At 35.4% G+C, this 19,790-nt stretch overlaps 1 protein-coding gene across 9 annotated transcripts in view; it reads left to right on the top strand.

Moving 5' to 3' along the window:
• The window catches only part of PTBP3 (polypyrimidine tract binding protein 3), a 119,613-nt gene extending 104,977 nt beyond the window's left edge, over positions 1–14,636 (top strand). For all 9 annotated transcript variants that reach the window (XM_019454184.2, XM_019454182.2, XM_019454180.2 and 6 more), the window contains 6 exons: positions 820–959; positions 1,204–1,237; positions 4,288–4,380; positions 5,477–5,693; positions 9,377–9,454; positions 9,597–14,636. In XM_019454184.2, the coding sequence (XP_019309729.1) occupies positions 820–959; positions 1,204–1,237; positions 4,288–4,380; positions 5,477–5,693; positions 9,377–9,454; positions 9,597–9,729 (695 nt within the window). In that variant the 3' untranslated portion in view covers positions 9,730–14,636. The remainder of the gene's footprint in view (positions 1–819; positions 960–1,203; positions 1,238–4,287; positions 4,381–5,476; positions 5,694–9,376; positions 9,455–9,596) is intronic.
• The last annotated feature ends 5,154 nt before the right edge of the window (positions 14,637–19,790 follow it).

Raw genomic sequence — 19,790 nt, 5'->3', positions numbered from 1 at the left:
GCTTAAAGAATCAAGAAATACCATTAAGGAACTGGTTTATTTTACATAAAATAGAGATTTTGCCTTAGATAATTTTTAAGCTGAGAACACAAATAGTAGGACCTTCTGTAAAAGTAAAGTGCTATTTTAGGCATAGTATATAGTGTTAATATTCCAGTATTACCAAACTTGAAATAGTTCTGGACTATCTAGGGGAATAGAGAGCTCTGAAAATTCTCACTACAGAAGAATACTGAACTCTATAAATCAATTATTGATGGTTATAATATTTATATAGCACTTTACAAGGTTACAGGTATTTTTCCCACAAAATACTTCTCTTATACAGAATGTTATGTATTCTGAATGCCTGGTATACAGTCCAGTGATTTTTAGTGAATTTACAGAGTTGAACAGCCATTACCACAGTCCACTTTTAGGACATGTAATACTTCCTAGTCACAAATATGACTTTTGCTGAAGGGCTTTTTTTTTTTTAATATAATTTTGTGGTAAAAGCCAAATGAAAAAATACATCTACCTTATAGGGATGTGCTAAAATATCTTTGAAGAAATGGAGCACTTAACAGTTGATAGATCCTCTAACGACTTTTAAGAACAGTGAATTCAGTTGCTCTGCAAACAGAGTACTGACTGTGATGATGTCAAAGAATAAGGATCTTGACTTCTAGGCTAACTGGCCTTTGATATTTTTATGGTAGCTTTGACTTATTTTCTTCTATATTTTTGCTTTCATCTTCATTTATTTACTTAAGTTATATCCAGTGTTGTAATTCCCCAGATAACCAGTATATGAAATGCTTTTGATGTTTTAAAAAGGTATATCAGTCCCAGCTGTTCCTGGAGCTCTGGGCCCTCTCACAATCACCTCTTCTGCTGTCACTGGAAGGATGGCCATTCCTGGGACTAGTGGTGTACCAGGAAATTCTGTTCTGCTTGTCACCAATCTCAATCCGGATGTGAGTTGAAAATTATTTTATAATTTTACTCTTTTCAGGAGGAGGTATCATAGCTTCTGGTCTAGGGTTATATTCAAATGTTTAAGTTTGTTTCAAGGATTTTTATTAAAATTCATCACTGGTATATATAGAAGAAGCATATAAAATCAGTGCTTTAAACAAAGTCAGCTGCTGTTTTTATAAGTAAACTTACTTTAATTGTTTTACTTAGACACTTATATTTTGTGTTATCCTTTTCAAACAGCTTATCACACCACATGGGCTTTTTATCCTATTTGGTAAGTTCTTTTTTGCTGTTTTAATGTCTGTAATGTGGATTAAACATGTTTCGTCATTCAGTAATATTTATCGATTGTCTCTATGTGCTAATAAATAGTGTGTTTGACACTGAAGATAGAGAAGGAAATAAGTAAGACTTAGTAATTACAATTACAATAAAGTTTTATGAAACGGGAAATAGAGATTGTAATAGGAATGTGTACTTAGGAGACCTAACCTAGCTGAGAGAATCAAAGGTGGTGTACCAATAGAAATGATAGTTAAGCTGACTTGTGAAAAATGAGTAAGCATTAGCCAGGCAGAAAGGAAGGGCAAATGTGTTTTCCCAGATGCTAGCAATGCGTGAGAGAGCTCCTGGAACATGGAAGTGAAGGAAGCCACTTCCCACTGGAAAGTGTTGAAGCTGAACAGATGAATACGGGCATGGTCAGGAAGAGCTTTGTAACTAAATTAAGGAGCTGGATTTTTAACCTAAGAGCAGTGGGAAACCGGTGAATAGTTTTAAGCAGAGAAGAGGCATAATGAGATTCAGGTTTTAAAAATAGTCTCCAGGGGCGCCTGGGTGACTCAGTCAGCTGAGCGTCCAACTTTAGCTCGGGTCATGGTCTCACAGCTTGTGAGTTCGAGCCCCACATAGGGCTCTGTGCTGACAGCTCAGAGCCTGGAGCCTGCTTCGGATTCTGTGTCTCCCTCTCTTTCTCTGCCCCTAACCCCCTCACATTCTGTCTCTGTCTCTCTCAAAAATAAATAAACATTAAAAAATAAAATGAAAATAGTCTCCAGACTTTCTAATAGTGTTCCTCTCTTAGTCCAAAAAAAAAAATGTTAGCATGTACTCCTAATTTATATATGATTATTTATAAACTTTATCCACCTTGTACTGTACTCATTATGTATAGTATAATATGCACAAATAGAAATATAAGAACAACGAAATAAGTAATCAGTATTTTACAGATTTTTATTAACGGTGAAACTTCATAAAAAACTTACTAACATTTAGTGAGAAATATTATTTAATATGTTTCATTATTTAAAATCTTTTCCATTTTGAATCTGTATTCTCAGCTTTGATTCCAAGTTCACTTTATTTTAGTGCTTGATCTTAAAGGTTGTCATAACTGGAAATGATAGCTCATAAAGATAAGCAATTTAAGTGGAAATGTTTCATTGTCACTGTACCTTATGATTTAGTAATTTTTCAGTCTAATCCACTCGTTTTCATTGTACTTTACCTAGAAAAGTTCCATTTTTTCCTCTTGTTAAATAAATCAGCTGATGTTGACAACTGCTGCATTAGAACATTTTTTTAACAAATGGGGTTAACAAATGGCACTCTTTATTTGGAAGTTTTAATAGGCTAGAAAATCGTTTCAAATTTTTGAGTGGATAATAGGTTTTTAGACGATCTTTTTGAGGTATAATTTATAACCATATAGTTCACCTGCTTTAGGTACATAAATAAATCATTGATTTTTAGTAAATTTACATCATTGTGCAGCCGTTACTACATCCAGTTTTGAACATTTCTATCATCCCACAGAGATTCTTCATACTCGTTTGTAGTTCATAAAAAAGTAAAGTTTTTATTCATGACACATTCATGTAATTTTCAGTAACAAAATTATGTATTAATGATAAATTTTCACATGTCTCTTTAATAACTAATGACATTTCTTTCTAAAAGTAGTTGATTTCTTACTCGTTTAAAAAAATATCATCCTTGGGGCGCCTGGGTGGCTCAGTCGGTTAAGCGTCCGACCTCAGCTCAGGTCACGATCTCGCGGTCCGTGAGTTCAAGCCCCGCGTCGGGCTGTGTGCTGACTGCTCAGAGCCTGGAGCCTGTTTCAGATTCTGTGTCTCCCTCTCTCTCTGACCCTCCCCCGTTCATGCTCTGTCTCTCTCTGTCTCAAAAATAAATAAACGTTAAAAAAAAAAAAAAAATTAAAAAAAAAATATCACCCTCAACTTGAAGAACATATTGTATGTATTATTTTTTTAATGTCTATTTCAGCCACTTGTCACTTCTGAGAAGGACAGCTAATTTGGAATTCAGAATACTTGTCTTTTTTAAAAGTACCATTCATCTCTGACTTTAGTTGCTGTTAGGTGCTTGCCCACCGGATAACCAGCACTCCTTTTGTGTCCCTTGAAGATACTCATAGTCATTCTTTTTGTCACATAACAAAGTGTGGTTATGGTGCTACTGATATTTAAGTAGCACCATATTTTTTTATATTTTTATTTTTTATTTTTATTATATTGGTGATACCCTCTAGCATGTAAACTGCAATCTATTTTGATATATTAAATTTTAAAAAAACAATATTTTTCCTATTGTAGAAATTTCTGCCTATAATTTCATGCATATATTAAAAAATTAGTAAAATATAGTTTTTCATATTAGCTTATATAATCAACTCAGTATAAATATGAGTTTGACTATTTTCCCCCTACACCCCAATCATTTTACCAGTCCTTTGGAATATTAGATCCACTTTGGGGAAGACTAATGCAGAAAAATTGGTTGTATTGAGGTCAGTTGGGAGGCTGTTACGGTAGTTTAGATGTGAAATGATAATGGTAGCTTTGAAGGTGGTGAGGATGGGGAGAAGTGGACAAATATAAGAGATATTTAGGCCATAAAATCAATGGATGCTGGTGATTGCGTGATTGACTAAATGGAAAGGAAAGGGAGAAGTTAAAAGATGAATCCCAGGTGTCTGACTAGAGCACATATATGAATGATGATAATATATATCGATAGAGTTGGTGAACACTGGAAGTGGGGAGAGAAAAGGGGAAATGAATCCGTTTGGGACATACTAAATTTGAAGTGTTTATGGGACATCCAAGTGAAAAGGGTTGAGTACATTAATAGATTTAGAACATAGAAGGCAAATTTGTTAATTTGGGAGCACATGTGTGGAATTGCCCAGGGAATATGTATATGAGAAAAGAAGCCTTCTTTAAATGTATGAGTAAAATTGAACATTAAACAGGCATTTTTTTTTGTTAAATTAAGGTTTTGTTTTGTCTTTTCCATTAGGAGTATATGGTGATGTACATCGAGTGAAGATTATGTTTAATAAGAAAGAAAATGCCTTGGTTCAGATGGCAGATGCAAGTCAAGCTCAGCTAGGTACTATGGTTAATAGTAGTAATGAAAGCCTCCTCCTTTTGTATGTGAATTTGCCTATAAAATAAATTTCTAGGTGGTAGGACTATCATTTTACTGAAGGGTACCTTCTTATGCAAATGTCTTCATTATTATTTGAGCCTACTTCTGGTTTAAGATTAAAAGAAGAGGGGCACCTGGGTGGCTCAGTGGGTTAGGCGTCTGACTCTTGATTTCGGCTGAGGTCATGATCTCACAGTTGTGAGATCGAGCCCCACATCAGGCTCTGTGCTGGCCATACAGCCTGCTTGGGACTCTTCTCTGCCTCTCTCTGCCCTTCTCCCTTTCAGGCTCAAACTCTCTTTCGGGGGGGGGGAGGTTAAAAAATAATTGTTGCTCTTTGAAGTCTGAAGTTTATCTACTTTAACATATTATTGATGTTTGGACCTTTATAAACTCTAGGTTTTTTCCATTAAGTATAAACTAATAAATGTGACTTTTTTTGTTGTTTCATTTAATTTTGTTTATTTATTTGTTTTTCTTCCAAATTAAGTTTTCTGTAACTGTTTCATGGCTTAAAAGTTTGAGCAAACTTCATAATAATGGTGTAAGAAAGTTGCATTCCATGGCCTTATAGTTCATAGTTACAGTGGCTCTTAAAATATTACTACTCAGATTTTTTTATTAAAAGAATGTGTTGCCAGGGGTGCTGGCTGGCTCAGTCGGTAGAGCATGCAACTCTTGATCTCAGGGTTATGAGTTCAAGTCACTTTGGGCATGGAGTCTGCTTTTAAAAACAAAAAACAATGTGTTGCTTGAGATTAAAATACTTTATTCAATAACCATTTCCTGAGTACTTGTTCTGTGCACTATGGAACTTTCTAGCACTCTGCTAGAAAGATAGTTATTTTTTGTTTAATTGCTTCTCTTTTCATCATAGTAAAGTCATTTAATACATTTCTATATGTAAGAGTTTTTGAATTTAAGACTATTATAACACCCAGAATTGGCAGTATAATTTTAAGTGATTAAATAAAAGAATTTAATGATAATTTAGACAAATTTTACAAGAACTTTATCTTAATACCCAAACTTTTCTTAATTTTCTTCTATGCACTAGCCATGAACCACCTGAGTGGGCAGAGACTTTACGGAAAAGTGCTTCGTGCTACACTGTCCAAACATCAGGCAGTTCAGCTTCCCCGAGAGGGACAAGAAGACCAAGGTCTGACTAAGGATTTTAGCAATAGTCCTTTGCATCGCTTTAAAAAACCTGGCTCTAAAAACTTCCAGAATATTTTTCCACCATCAGCCACTCTGCATCTTTCCAACATCCCGTATGTACCTAATTAATTATTATTCATTTAGATGATTAACAGTCTACAGTATATGGTTTGGGAGAGGTAGAAACTCTGAAATTATTGTAACGTAGCATTTGTCCTAGTCACCAATTTCTCATAAGATTACTTATTTACCATCATGTCTTAAAGTCATATCTCTAGTCATACACCAAAAGTGAAAGATAAGTTTCTTTCCAAATGGAGAATTAGCAACTAGTTACCTTTCAGTTATAAAAGGGCATAAAATAAGTTTATGCAGAAATATTCCATTGGTACATACTTGTTCATCCCTTTGTATAGAAGTAAAGAATTAATTAACATAACAAACTCAAATAATTTATGTGTCTAATATGGTAAAAATGAATTTTCTATTCTTTATCTACAAGTTGCAAAACCATGCATATGTTAATTACTCTGGGACACATGGGTGGCTCAGTCAGTTAAGCATTTGGACTCTTACTTTTGACTCACATCGTGAAGTCAGGGTTTGTGAGTTTGAGCCCCGCACCAGGCTCCACAATGGCAGCACAGAGCCTGCTTGGGATTCTCTCTCCCTCTCTCTGCCCACCCCACCCCCGCACCTCGTGCATGTGCGCATTTCTTCTCTCTCTCTCTCTCTCTCTCTCTCTCTCTCTCTCTTTCTCAAAATAAAAAATAAGCTTTTAAAAAAATAGGGGTGCCTGGGTGGCTCAGTCAGTTGAGTGTCCAACTTTGGCTCAGGTCGTGATCTCACAGTTTGTGAGTTCAAGCCCTGCATCAGGTTTGCTGCTATCAGCATAGAGCCCGCTTCAGCTCCTTGGATCCTCTGTGTCCCTCTCTCCATCCCTTCTCCACTCCTGCGGTCTTTCTCTCAAAAATAAAATAAATAATTTTTTAAATGTTTATAAAAGCTAAAAATTACTTTATTGTGACTACTCCATTTTAACCAGTGTTGTAGGAGACTTGTTCTTTAGTCATCATCTTTTTTTTTTTTTTTTTAAGTTTATTTATTTATTTTTGAGACAGAGACAGCTGAGTGGGGAAGGAGCAGAGAGCAAGGGAGAGAGAGAATCCCAAGCAGGGTCTGCACTCTAAGCACATATGAAGATGGCAGTTGTATATAACTTAATCTAATACATGAAAAGAGAATAAACTTTGGAAAGAGTGGCGTTGTGTATGGCCATGTGTGTAGAAATTTAAAGACTTGAGGGAATGGAGAAGGGTAAAAAAGTTCTAGAACATTATTGAGAATGAGAATGGGGATGAATAGGAATAGAAAGTAATCACCCAAAATAATGTTGAGTGCTCAGGCTGCCAGCTAGTCTCTGGGTAGGCTCCCTGAAGGAACCTTGAATCTGAATTGGACGATGGCTCAAATCTCATGCCAGCTAAGAAACTGGAGGAGTCCCTTAAAAAATCTCTAGGTTATGTGGATCTAGAAATGTAGCAGCTCATCATTATGGAGACAGAGCGACAACATATTTGGATACCAGGGCAGGCTCTTGTCATTATTACCTTCTTAAATACATTATCTAGGGGCTGGTCTCAGGTTGCAGCCTACATAGGATGTGTAGGCAGAAGAGGGAGAGGACATTAATATTTTCTGAACCATCTACCAAGTTCTGGGCACCATGCTGGCAATTTACATTTGTTACCTCATTTAATCTCCATATAATAACCTTTTAAAAAATGTTTATTCATTTTTGAGAGATAGTGTGCACGAGAGCAGGGGAGGGACAGAGAGAGGGGGACAGAGAATCCATAGCAGGCTCTGCACGGACAGCAGAGAGCCTGATGCAGGGTTTGAACTCACAGACCAGGAGATCATGACTTGAGCCAGTCAGATGCTTAATTGACTGAGCCACTAAGGTGCCCCCATTTTAACCATTTTTGAATGTGCAGTTTGATGTACATTCACATTAAGTACATTCAGATTGTACAACCATCACCTCTGTCCATCTCCAGATTCTTGTCATTATCCCAAATTGAAACTCTGTACCCATTAAGAGTAATTCCCCATTTCCCTCTACTCTCCAGTCCTTGGTAACCACTATTGTTTCTTTCTTTCTCTGTGAATTCATACCTAAAAACCTTTGAAATAAAGTCATTTGTTTCATTTTATCAGTGAAACTCAGGTTAAGTACCTTACTCAAGGTCATACACCAAATGAATGGGAAATAGAATGTGAACTCAGATCTGTCTCCACGCAGAACCAATCATTGTCCTGCACCATCCTTACTGGCAGTTATGAGATGAGATACAGTGTTCTTAAGACAGTATGGCAGTTAAATCATCTCATAAGAAATTAGTGAATAGGACAACTGCTATGTTGGAATAATTTAGTCAGTTGACTCTTATGTGATAGGCCACTATATTAGTTATCTAAAATGTTTATTAGCTGATACTGTTACTGTGATTCAGGAATCCAGAGTGGCTTAGCTGGTTAGTTTTAACTTAGAGTGTCTCAAAAATTTGAAGGTTTAACTGGGGCTACAGGATCCACTTTCAAGGTGGCTCACTTACTTATGAATCTAGTTGTTGACAGGCAGCCTCAGTTCCTTGCCACAAAGGACTTCTCCATATGGGTGTTTGAGCATCCCTCTGAAAGAGTAGCTGGTTTCTTCCAGAGCTGATGATTCAAGGGAGGGCAGGGTGGGAATTGCAATGTCTCTTAGCCTTAGAAGTCTAACACGTCAGGACCCCTGGGTGGCTCTGTTGGTTAAATGTCCAACTTCAGCTCAGGTCATGATCTCGCAGTCGGTGAGTTCAAGTCCAGCGTCAGGCTCTGTGCTGACAGCTCAGAGCCTGGAACCTGCTTTGGATACTGTGTCTCCCTCTCTGTCTGGCCCTCCTCCACTCATGCTCTGTCTCTGCCTCTCAAAAATGAATAAACGTTAAAAAAAAGAAGAAGAAGTCAAACATAGTGTTTCTGTGGTACCCTAAAGGTTACAGAGGACATCTCTTCCTTATGGAAGAGGAGTATCTAAAGGCCTTGAATACTAGGAGGCAATAGTAGTGAGGGGAGGGGGAAGCATCTTAGAGCCTGACTCCCACATACATGTATTCAGAATTATCCTAAAAGCCATTAAAAATGTGGACATCTGGTCAAGAGCCAACAAGTCAGAACTGGGAAGTAATTTTGGAAACACTAGAAGTAGTTTTGGAAATACCATTAACATTAATTACTGAAGCCAGTGGTATGGGTAATTATCGCTTTAAAAGAAATACAGATAGATTTTCTTGTTCTTTAAATACCTGCCCGTGTTTTTAAAAATTTTTTTAACGTTTATTTATTTTTGAGAGAGAGAGCACAAGCAGGGGAGAGGCAGAGAGAGAAGGAGACAGAGTCTGAAGCAGGCTTCAGGCTCTGAGCTGTCAGCACAGAGTCTGACGCAGGGCTTGAGCCCATGAACCATGATATCATGACCTGAGCTGAAGTCGGATGCTTAACTGACTGAACCACCCAGGTGCCCCAATACCTGCCCGTATTTTATGCAAAAGATTTTAGACCAAATTACATTGTTTTAGAACATGTATGTGTCAACTTTGAACATCTTTCAGGGCAGTTCCAAAAGCCCTTTCAGGGCTTTATTGTCTTAGAAATGTGAGATACTCTGAAGATTTGACAATTGAAAATTAATCTTTGGTTCATTTGAGAACTGGGGCTAAGATAGTTGACACTCTCTGTGATGTTTTCACAGCCCTTCTGTTACAGTGGATGATCTGAAGAACCTTTTCACAGAAGCTGGGTGTTCAGTGAAGGCTTTTAAATTCTTTCAGTAAGTCCATGCTTTCAAGAAATACATTATTTTAAGTGGTGTGCAAATTTTAAAGGTAGTTCAATGAAGTCTTCTAAGGTTGGGGAGATTTGTGGGTAAAATTAATTCTACATACTTTTTATATTTCTTCCATTATTTTCAGGAAAGATCGCAAAATGGCACTCATTCAGTTGGGATCTGTGGAAGAAGCAATCCAGGCCCTCATTGAACTTCATAACCATGACCTTGGAGAAAATCATCACCTCAGAGTTTCCTTCTCAAAATCTACAATCTGATTTTTCTGTGAATTTTTCTCCTAAGACTGGACCATAATTTCAGTAAAACCTTCAGACATAGACTGAAGCAACTCAAGACCAATTCTGCCTCTTTCACAAAAATAACTCTGAGTTTGATATCCAAGTATATTCAGAAAATTAAGGGACGTTCTTTTTTTCCATTTTTCCCCCTTGCCAGTATGTGATCAAAGGTTCGTTTTTTCCTTTGTACCTTAGTGTCTATGAAAATAACCTTCAGGAAAAAAAAAAAAATCAGGAAAAGAATTTTTTTAATAATTTAATTCCCTGTATTAAATTGGATTTCAAGAGGACAGTCTTTCTTTTAGTTTGGGTCCAGATCAGCCTTATACAACATTTCTAAACTCCTTTGTACTTTGGAAAAATTTAAACATACAGGCTTTTAAAATTACAACAAAGTTTTTAACTTTATGATTCAGAAGTTCGACCCCTATAGGAAATTATGTTCACTTCTAAATTATATCGGTTGTTAGGCATATATTGATAGGTATTATACATAAACAAATTGGGTTGTATTGGAAGAAAATTTATAAACTTGCACATTTTCTTTCAATTGTTTCTTTTTTTCACTGTAAGACACTCCTTTAAAGAATACATATCTTTAATTTTTTAAGACTATTTGGAGAAATGAAGTGTCTCAGTTGTCCCCAAAGGAAATTAAGTGGAATCCAAGATCTGTTAAGGTGTCAAAAGAAATAGTAATTTTACGAGGAAAAATCATGGTTTAATTTTCAAAATGATACTATTTGCCGAGTAATATGATCTTCGAAAATTTAAAAAGAAAAATAATCCTACTTATAAACTACTTTTTTATAATTGTTTTCAGAAAAAAAAGTTTACAAGGAAAATATTCAGGTCTATCATATGGTTTGACAGATTTTTTAAAAGTTATTTTTGGTAAGGTCTTCTTTTAGAAAAAAATTAATCTCAAGGGTTTTTTGTACCACTATAATCTCTAATACTTATTCAGAATTACTGTGTATTTACTTAATTTCTTATTATGTGCCTTATTATGTGCTTATGATACAATAGGTTAGAATTTTATCTAAGTATCTTGAAAGCTATATTGTGGGCTTGGTGAGCATTTTGTTTTTTCTTTCCCTGTTTTGGTAAGGATTTTAAAGTTTTTTCATTGCAATTTTAAGTGGTTTTCAATAAGTAATCGTTTTTATTCAAATTTTTGGTGCTTTGGTGCAGAGATGGGGTGGGGAAGGGTGAATGGTTTGGGGAATAACTCAGTTGCACACCTGTAGGCCTCTTCACTTTGTGACCAATAGTGGTCATTGCCAGTTATAGCATACCAGTTTGGGACTATAAAATATAATTTCAGTTTCTGAATCTTGTCTAACCTTTATCACCCATTAGAATTTGTCTCAGGATTACTTGGTTTTTCTCAGTACAGTGCGATGCTTTTCTTTGTTAATGTAACTTTATTACTAAGTGTCCACATTATATGGGGTATGAGAAGGTGGGTCCTTTCTCATACTCTGTCCCTTTCTCTTTTTGGTTGAGTGTAAGAATGCATTTTGATGTTACTTCAGTGATTCTATAATGTAAAATTATTTCTTTTTAATAAGAAACTTTGCATTTGTTCATTATTTTTTCAATGCTTGATTAGATTTTTTTAAAGCAGAATTTGTCATAGGGGTCATTTTTGTCCATCCCTTTTACACTTTTCAGATTCTCAGAGTAGCTCATCTCACCTTTAAAAAGAATATCTCAACTTCTTTACTATATTGCAGCCATTAATTCGAATGTTGGAAGATTTTTACAAAAGAAATTTTACAGAAAATTGGAGACTACCAAAGATACTATAGGTTATAAAAAACAATTCACTTCACACTGAGGAGCAGGTATGTGATAGACTAGGAAGGAGGCCACTGAATTGAGATTCATTTCAAATGAATCCATTTTAGCATTGGCTGAATAGATAGTAATAATTAGCTATATAGTTTTTATTTGTTTCACTTTACAAAATGTGTGTTTACACATTTTTACCCCTCTGGTGAGAGGGGAGAGGAAAAAAAACAACTTTTTTTTTTTGAGAAATCTCCCCAAATTTGCTTCTTTTTTCCTTCCATACAGGCACTGTTATAATTTCCAGTGTCACATTTATTGGATTATTTTGTTTGCTTTGAGTTAGGAATTACTGTGTAATTTTAATTCATGATTCTCATAACATTTAGTGTCAGTGTAGCAGAAAGGAGATAGTAATAGTGTTGAATGTTAATTTTGAAGTAGGGAATGGCCTTTAAATCTGAGAGAGAACATTTGAATCTTTTTCAGGGATGTGTGTGTGTGTGTGTGTGTGTGTGTGTGTGTGTGTGTGTGTGTGTAGGTATGTATACATATACATGCACTCTTCTAATGTACATACATATACACATTACATACATTTTAATTTATTGACAAAATCAAATTAAGATTTGGAAAAGTGAGATATTCTTGTCTAAAACAGTATGTCTGAAATCTTCAATTTGTGTCTGAAATTAGCTGTAGTGCATGGATATTGCCCATATTGAGTTATTTACTATTTGAATTATAGAGGTCTACAGTATTTGTTGGCATAGTTTCTGTAGAGAGATTTAAAGATATCAGGGTGGTGGAAAAACTAGATCTTCATACTTTTGTTTTGGCATACATTTATTCAGTATCTTCTAAGCAATGTTTATTTTCACTGTTGAGCTGTCATAGTATCCTATTTTTAAGTTTATTTACTTTATTTTAAGGACTATTGTCTTAATCACTTTTGGAGGTGTCTTGACTTGTACACAAAGTATATATATTCAGGTCTTCAAAAAATAGCAGTACACGTTCAGCAATAGCAATGTATGCCAAAAAGTTTGAGATTTAAATAACTTGCATAGCAGTAAAATGTGTTTTATGTGAGATACAAATAGAAAAATGACCCAGTATCTTAATATCTTAATCAATAACTTACTGAAGAATATCAGAATTCCCCAGTAACTCCGATAGAATGCCATATAGTCTTTAAAAGTAAATATTATGATGTTATTTTTCGTAATGTTTCTTATTCTGTAATTAAAAGTTGCAGATCTCACAATTTTTAGAGACATAATTTCTGCCTGCCTAATTCCTTAAGGGAGCAATGTCTTATTTGGCTCCACCTAGGATGGTGATCATTGGTTCTGCTTCAGATGATAAAGAGATAACTCTCATAAATGTCATTAGGCAGTGGAATTTATATAATGAATATATTATCATGTAATTTTTGGTCCCACTAAATATTTTTGGGCAGAAGGTGACAAGCTCAAAAGTATGTGTTTTTCCCCCCCTTGAGTCACTTAAAAACCCTAAGTTTGCCAAACTATCAATCTGTCTCTTAGAAAACCTAATGTGTACTGCTATTTTTAAACCAAAAAGACAGCATGACTATGCGTAAAAGCATTTTTCTTAGCCTTTCGTCTTGATCAGTCGTTAACAAGAATAAAACTGCCAGACTTAAAATATTCTATTATTGTGCTAAAAAAATACAATTTAGATTGCACAGAAGTTTTCCTTTAAAGAAAATAGAACTCAGCTGTCCTTCAAAAGAGCTGTGTTGTTATCTACAAGACTATTTGCAGTCTTTTTTCACAGCAAATTCTAACAGTTATGAATGGTTTAAAGAGTAGAAAATTACTAAAATATTAGTGGGGGGTTTTATAGAGGGAAGAAAACAAAACAGGACCAAAGTTTATGTGCCTTCTTCAGTAGTCTTAATTGACCTTTTCTTCCTATTTGAGACTAAGGTAGTTATCAGTATTCTGGTTTTCAGGAAATATGTACTATAAAGTTTTAAAAGAATGTTATCTCACAGACTATTCATACAAGCAAAGAATTGTAACTGTAGAAATGAGGTTTCAGTTACACTTCTGCCTTTATCACATGATATTCATTATATAGCATTGTGCAGGTCCAAGAATGAGCCGCTCTAAATCTCTGTGGTCGTCATTTTTGTTTTTGTAACCTGAGGCATATGTTCCAGAAAACAGGGATATTTGTCTGGTCCAGTGACCTTGGTGATAATAGTCATGATCGAAAGCTGCTTATAGCAAGCTTAAGTCAGCACTGTAAACAGATTTTGTTTTTGTTGTTGTTATTTTCAGTTTTTGAATCTATGTAGTAGTTGTATTAACAAATATTTAAATAGATATTTTTGATGTCATTTAAAAAACAAAACATGCTCTGGCCTTTTCCCCCCTTACCATTGTTACCCAGATCTTTTAAAAATTCATCCCATATCCAGAAAGTACTAATTATAGATTGCTGACCAAGCAAAGTTTTGCATCAAAATGTCACCTCATTGCTCTGACCAAAGACTTAACTGTTCTGGTTTTAACTCCTCTCATTAAGCATTTTTTCCCAAGCTCCTTTCTGCAAGAAGACCCAGTGCAAAGCGGCCTTTACTTTCTACTTCCTATTGGTGAATAGACTACTTAGAGAAAATGGGAGTATAAATGTGAACAGAATGGATTAGGATGACAAGGGTTTGATGGGCATTTTCAGTACTGTATTTAAGAAAAAAAAAAATAGCACAGCTAGGAGCCTCTGACATTGTCTTGTGTTTTATGTGGTCTGTTCATAAAATTCCCTTTTTCAGTTTATAAGAATGTTCATCTAACAGAAGAAGATGCTGTAAATATTTGTAACAACATTTTTTTTAACCAGGCCAAAAAAGAAAAAAAAAAAAAGGTTTTTGGGAACAAGTTAACATATAAAGTGGTTTTATATAAAACATCAATTGTCTTGTATATTTTGATAAGCAGCAGTACCAGCTTTCATTTGTAACACAGTTTGTGGCATTGGAAGAAGAGGATTCTGTGATTAAGTGAATTATGTTATAAATGCAAAGAGAAGATAAAATATTAAAAAACATATTTTCTAAATGCGTAGTGCATGGTTAATTCAAGCTTCTGTACACTACAGTATATTCCATTTTCGTTCAGTTTGTATATTTGCTGACAATTACTTGGTATCTCTAATCTCTTTTCCTAACAAGTATAGCATTGTAGCATGCCTTTTAATAAATGTCATGACATCTGTACTCTCTTAAAATTTTTCTGTGTTCTTGTGTCTGTACTTTGGGTTTCTTCTTGTCTTACTTGTAATTCTAATGATGTCATATTTTCTTTTCTTTTTCATAGCCATCCATCTAAACTTGTCATAGTTAGGGATCATAGCAAGCACATATTCATACAACTTTAAAAACTGATGAAACCCTAAGTCTGCTAACCACCTCTCTTTTAATTAATTAAGGAATGATTTTTAATTATGAGGGGTATAGTGCTTTTCTAATAGTCCTACAATGCAACAACTTCTATGGCCCTCTCCCTGTAGCGCAAGCATATTGGCACACTTGCATGAGTTCTCTTTCTCTCTCCTCTCTCCCTTTCTCCACCTTTCTGTGTAAGTGTCTAACACGCACAACTCTTCATATAAATGTGATTGCCAAACAAGAGTTGGAACACTTTTTCCAGTTCGGTTTTTGGCTTCCTGTGGGATTAGTATACATACTTGAAACGTGAGGTGTCATTCCAGACCAAATTTGTGTTGCTTTTAGTTAAAAGGTAACACAGCTACAGCTGCTTATATATTGCTTTTACTTAGACAAAAGTATTATTTCTGTGTTCTTTAAAAACCTATTGGATTGTAGGAGTTTTCTTTAATCTTTTACTAAGGATCTTTTGGAAGTGGGAATTTGTTTTTAATGGGATAGGAAATTAGGTAACCACTATTGATCTTTGCTGGCTAGCCTGTAAAATCTCTTGTATCCGTAAGTGTAATTACTTTTTTTTTTTCCAGCATTACAGACATTTTTATCAACAAAAGATAAAATAACACTATGGCCAAATGAGGTTTTAAACTTGCTTTTCTGTGAAATGCTCATTTACACAGTAGAGGGCTTACAACCATCCCTGAGTCATGTAGTTTGGAAATAAATGGATCTAAGAGACCACCTAGTTCAGTTTACACTTTTTAAAGATCAGCAGTGCAGAGAAGGAAGTGACCGGCCCAAGGCCACGTGACAGTTAATTGCAGAATCTGGACTAGAACCCAGGACTCTTTGGCATTACTCAGTACTCAGTGTTGCCCCTAGGGGTTCTGTCCTGCCAACTGTTAGGATTGTGATCTTGAATGTCTGTATGCAGGATTGAGGTACTTATATGCTGTTCTGGAAACTACTAAGACCAATTTGAAAGCATTGCATAGTGGTGGGGGTGTTTCTGCTGAAGAGTAAAAAAAATGCTTACCTCCTTTTGAAAAGTTTAAACTGAAAATGTAATTACAAGTTGAAAGTTTGAGAACTCTTACAAACAGTTGCTGTTTGTATTACTTTGCTAGGGCTGACATGACAAAGTACCACAGACTAGGTGACTTAAACAAAAATTAATTTTCTTAATTCTGGAGACTGAAGTTTCAGATCAAGGTGTCAGCAGGGTTGATTTCTCCTGAGACCTCTTTCCTTGGCTTATAGATGGCCATCCTCTCCCCATGCCTTGACATGGTCTTTCCTCTCTTGTGTAAATGTGGAATGTCAGCCTAAATCCATAAACCAAATAGTCTTAAACTCTTGCCTTCAATAGCAAGCCCCCAGAATGGATCCTAAGGCCTCTCTAGGCAATTCTAGTCTGAATACACGTGGCTAAAACTATCCTATAGCTAATTATTAATATGTAGGAACATATACACTGCAATAATTATCTAGTTTTCACTTTTTTAAAAGATTTTTTTAAGGTTTTTTTTTTTTTTTATTTACTTATTTTAAAAAAGGGAGAAAGAGCATAAGCAGGGAAGGGGCAGTGAGAGAGAATCCCAAGCAGGCTCCACACTGTCAGCGCAGAGCCCAAGGCTAGGCTCAAACCTAGCCGTGAGATCATGACCTGAGTCGAAACCAAGAGTTGGACACTTAACCGACTGAGCCCCTCTTCACTTTTAGAAATGAGCCATTTCAGAGCAGTGACCATTTCTAAGATATACCAATACTAGAAGGACAGTTGAAGAAATCAGAGGACACCATCAAAGCTATGTCAGATTTTTAATGACCAACATTTGTTGATTGAACTAGGACTGAAAATTGAATTTAGGAATAGTTCAAAGTGTTAAACTCCACTCTTTGCAACCTGAGTGATTGTTCCTACATCATCAATTTTTTTTTTCTGTTCTCCTATTTCAGGTTTTAGTGGAAATTCATCACTGTGTGTTTCTAGCAAAATATACTGAACTGATAAAATTCTAATAATTTTGTTGGAAATACTACACTTACAAGCCATCGGGTTTGAATGTAGAACTTTCAACTCTGCTGGTACAAAGAAAGTATAGTTCACCAGGAAAAATTAATAATTCTGATGTTCCATGCAGGGCCATTTAACCAAATGAAAGCTGGTATTAGTTGTATTAATTAAAGTAAACTTTAAGGCATCAGGCATTATTAGAGATAAAGAGATTTCATAATGATCTATAAAATGGAATACTTTATAGTTACGCAAAATATATAATAAAACTGCATAAAAGCTACATGAAGAATCTCACAGATGTGATGTTGAACAAATAAAGCCGTACACAAAAGAGTAGATAATGTGTAATTCCATTTACATCAAAAACAAGATAGTGGTTACCTTTGGAAAGGTGATAATTGAGGGCATGAGAGGTTCTGGTGTGTGGTTAATGTTTGATTTCTTAACCTTTGCACCAGTTATCCAGGAGTGTTTACTTTCTGGTGATTCATTGAGCTTGGACACTTTAGATTTGTACATTTATCTGTGTGTTATACTTCAATTAAAAGGATTTTGAGAGGCGCCTGGGTGGCTCAGTCAGTTAAAAATCCGACTTCAGCTCAGGTCATGATCTCACAGCTCGTGAGTTGGAGACTCGTGTCGGGCTCTGCTGACAGCTCAGAGCCTGGAGCCTGCTTCAGATTCTGTGTCTCCCTCTCTCTCTGCCCCTCCTCCACTCATGCTCTGTCTCTCTCTCTCAAAAATAAACATTAAAAAAATTTTTTAAAGGATTTTGAAAAATGTAATTCAGCAAGGAGCTATAAACCATTCTTGGTGCTTAACCTAGCTGATTATTCGATCCTAGTAAGTAAGACCTGTTGTCAAGTACTCAAGATACCATGAACTGGGTTTCACAATGTAACCCTCCTGCACATGTACAGCATTTCTCTAACCATGGCATACCTATAGGAAAAATAGTACCTTCAACAAAACAAAAAGCACAAACTGTTTTCAAGTAAATTTTACATTTTTGAACAATTTTACACCCAACTCATTCAGAAAAGTTCTCATTAATAGTTTTGTTTTGCAACTATAAGCCTGATCATATGGGCTATTTGATGTCTAATCCCATATATCCACCAAGAAAAGCCAGAAAGACCCCTAGCTCACTAGCATCCTTAAAGGAAGAGACTTTATACAAAAGGCTTAGCAAAACTTCTTGTCGTTAAGATTCTCAAATTTATACTAATCAGTGTGATGAACCCCCATGTACCCAATACCCACTGCAACCAGTGACTGATTTGGTTTCATCTATTCCTCTCATTCCTTGGATGATTTTGAAGCAAGTCCCAGTCATCATATGATGTCATCTGTAAACACTTAAGTATGTGTAAGTACGTATGTTGTAGTTGCTGATAAAGTCTTTCAATACAGTCTATAGCTTTCCTTTCCATCATTTTGATGTTGTTCCCTTGCAACTTAATTGTTGAAGAAATTGAGCTATTTACTATGTAAAAATTCAGTCTGGATTTCACTGAGCATGTATGTCCCATGATTTTACTTCTTTAATGTCTCCCCACTTCAGATTTTCTGTAAATTGGAAGCTACTGCTTTCCTCACCTTCCTCCTGACCTCCCTCCTTTTTTGGGGGTGGGGAGAGAGAAGAATACTTCATAGATAACATTGGGCATTTAAATGTGTCAAAATGGTACTAGCCATTGTTGACTATCCTATAAATTCATTAATTTGTAAGGATAACAAAATGGCAAAGTTCTGTCCTGCCTTTTGCATTTATTATTGTGATTACTTTTATATAATAAGAGAAACTTCCCATGTCAACAGACAAGGTAAACACTTGATTCTTGGCCTTTACTTGCCCGTTTTCAAAATGATTGTTTTGTTTTCTGTCATCCTCCAAAACTTTATTTGCCTTGGTGTTTTTTTTTAAGCCTGTGCTTTTGTGAAAAATTTCAAACATTTGTGAAAGTAGAAAGCTTAGTATAAGAAACTTCATGTTTCTGTCACCTAACTTGTACAATTCACATTCAGTGTTTTCTATACCCATGCACACTCTCTCCTTCCACTTGGAAGATTATTAATAATTTAAACCACTTTATATAATAGTTTTCAAACTGGTAAAAAAGTTTATAGTATTTTTTAATTGTTTATTGTGAGAGGGGGTGGGGGGAGGGGCAGAAAGAGAGGGAGAGAGAATCCCAAGCAGGCTCCACACTGTCCGCACAGAGCCCATTGTGGGGTTCGATCTCAGAAACCATGAGATCATGACCTGAGCTGAAATCAAGGGTCAGACCAACTGAGCCATTTAAGTGCCCTTGTTTATTTTATAGTATTTTTTAAAGTCTACCTAATTTGTAATTTTAGTCATTTTTTAATATCTTTTTTTTTCAGTTGTGCCTTTCTGTTTCTTCAGCCATCTTGCCAGAAGTATTTTTAAAGAACTTGCTTTTCGTTGTTTTGATCTCCCAAATAAATTTGTTTTTTAGCTTGTTAATGCTTTATTATTTTTATACTACCTTTGATTTTATTTTGTGTTTCTTCTGGAAAAGATTTTTGATAGATTAATCATAGCTGTATACTCCAATTTCCTAGTTTATCCTAAGGATTTCTACTGCATATCTATTCTTTGTGACAAAAGCAATAAATATGAGAAAATATGAGAGAGATAAAATGATTTGAGTAGGAATAAAAACTTACTTTTTTTTAAAAAGGTGCGGGGGGTGCACCTGGGTGGTTCAGTCAGTTGAGTGTCCAACTCTTGATTTCCTCTCAGGTCATGATCCCTGGGTCACAAGATTTAGCCCCATT

This window comes from Panthera pardus, unplaced genomic scaffold (genome assembly GCF_024362965.1).
Source record: "Panthera pardus isolate Hobbes unplaced genomic scaffold, ASM2436296v1 HiC_scaffold_20, whole genome shotgun sequence".
In the NCBI taxonomy this organism is placed as follows: Eukaryota; Metazoa; Chordata; class Mammalia; order Carnivora; family Felidae; genus Panthera; species Panthera pardus.
This window is presented reverse-complemented; position numbering and strand designations above follow the sequence as displayed.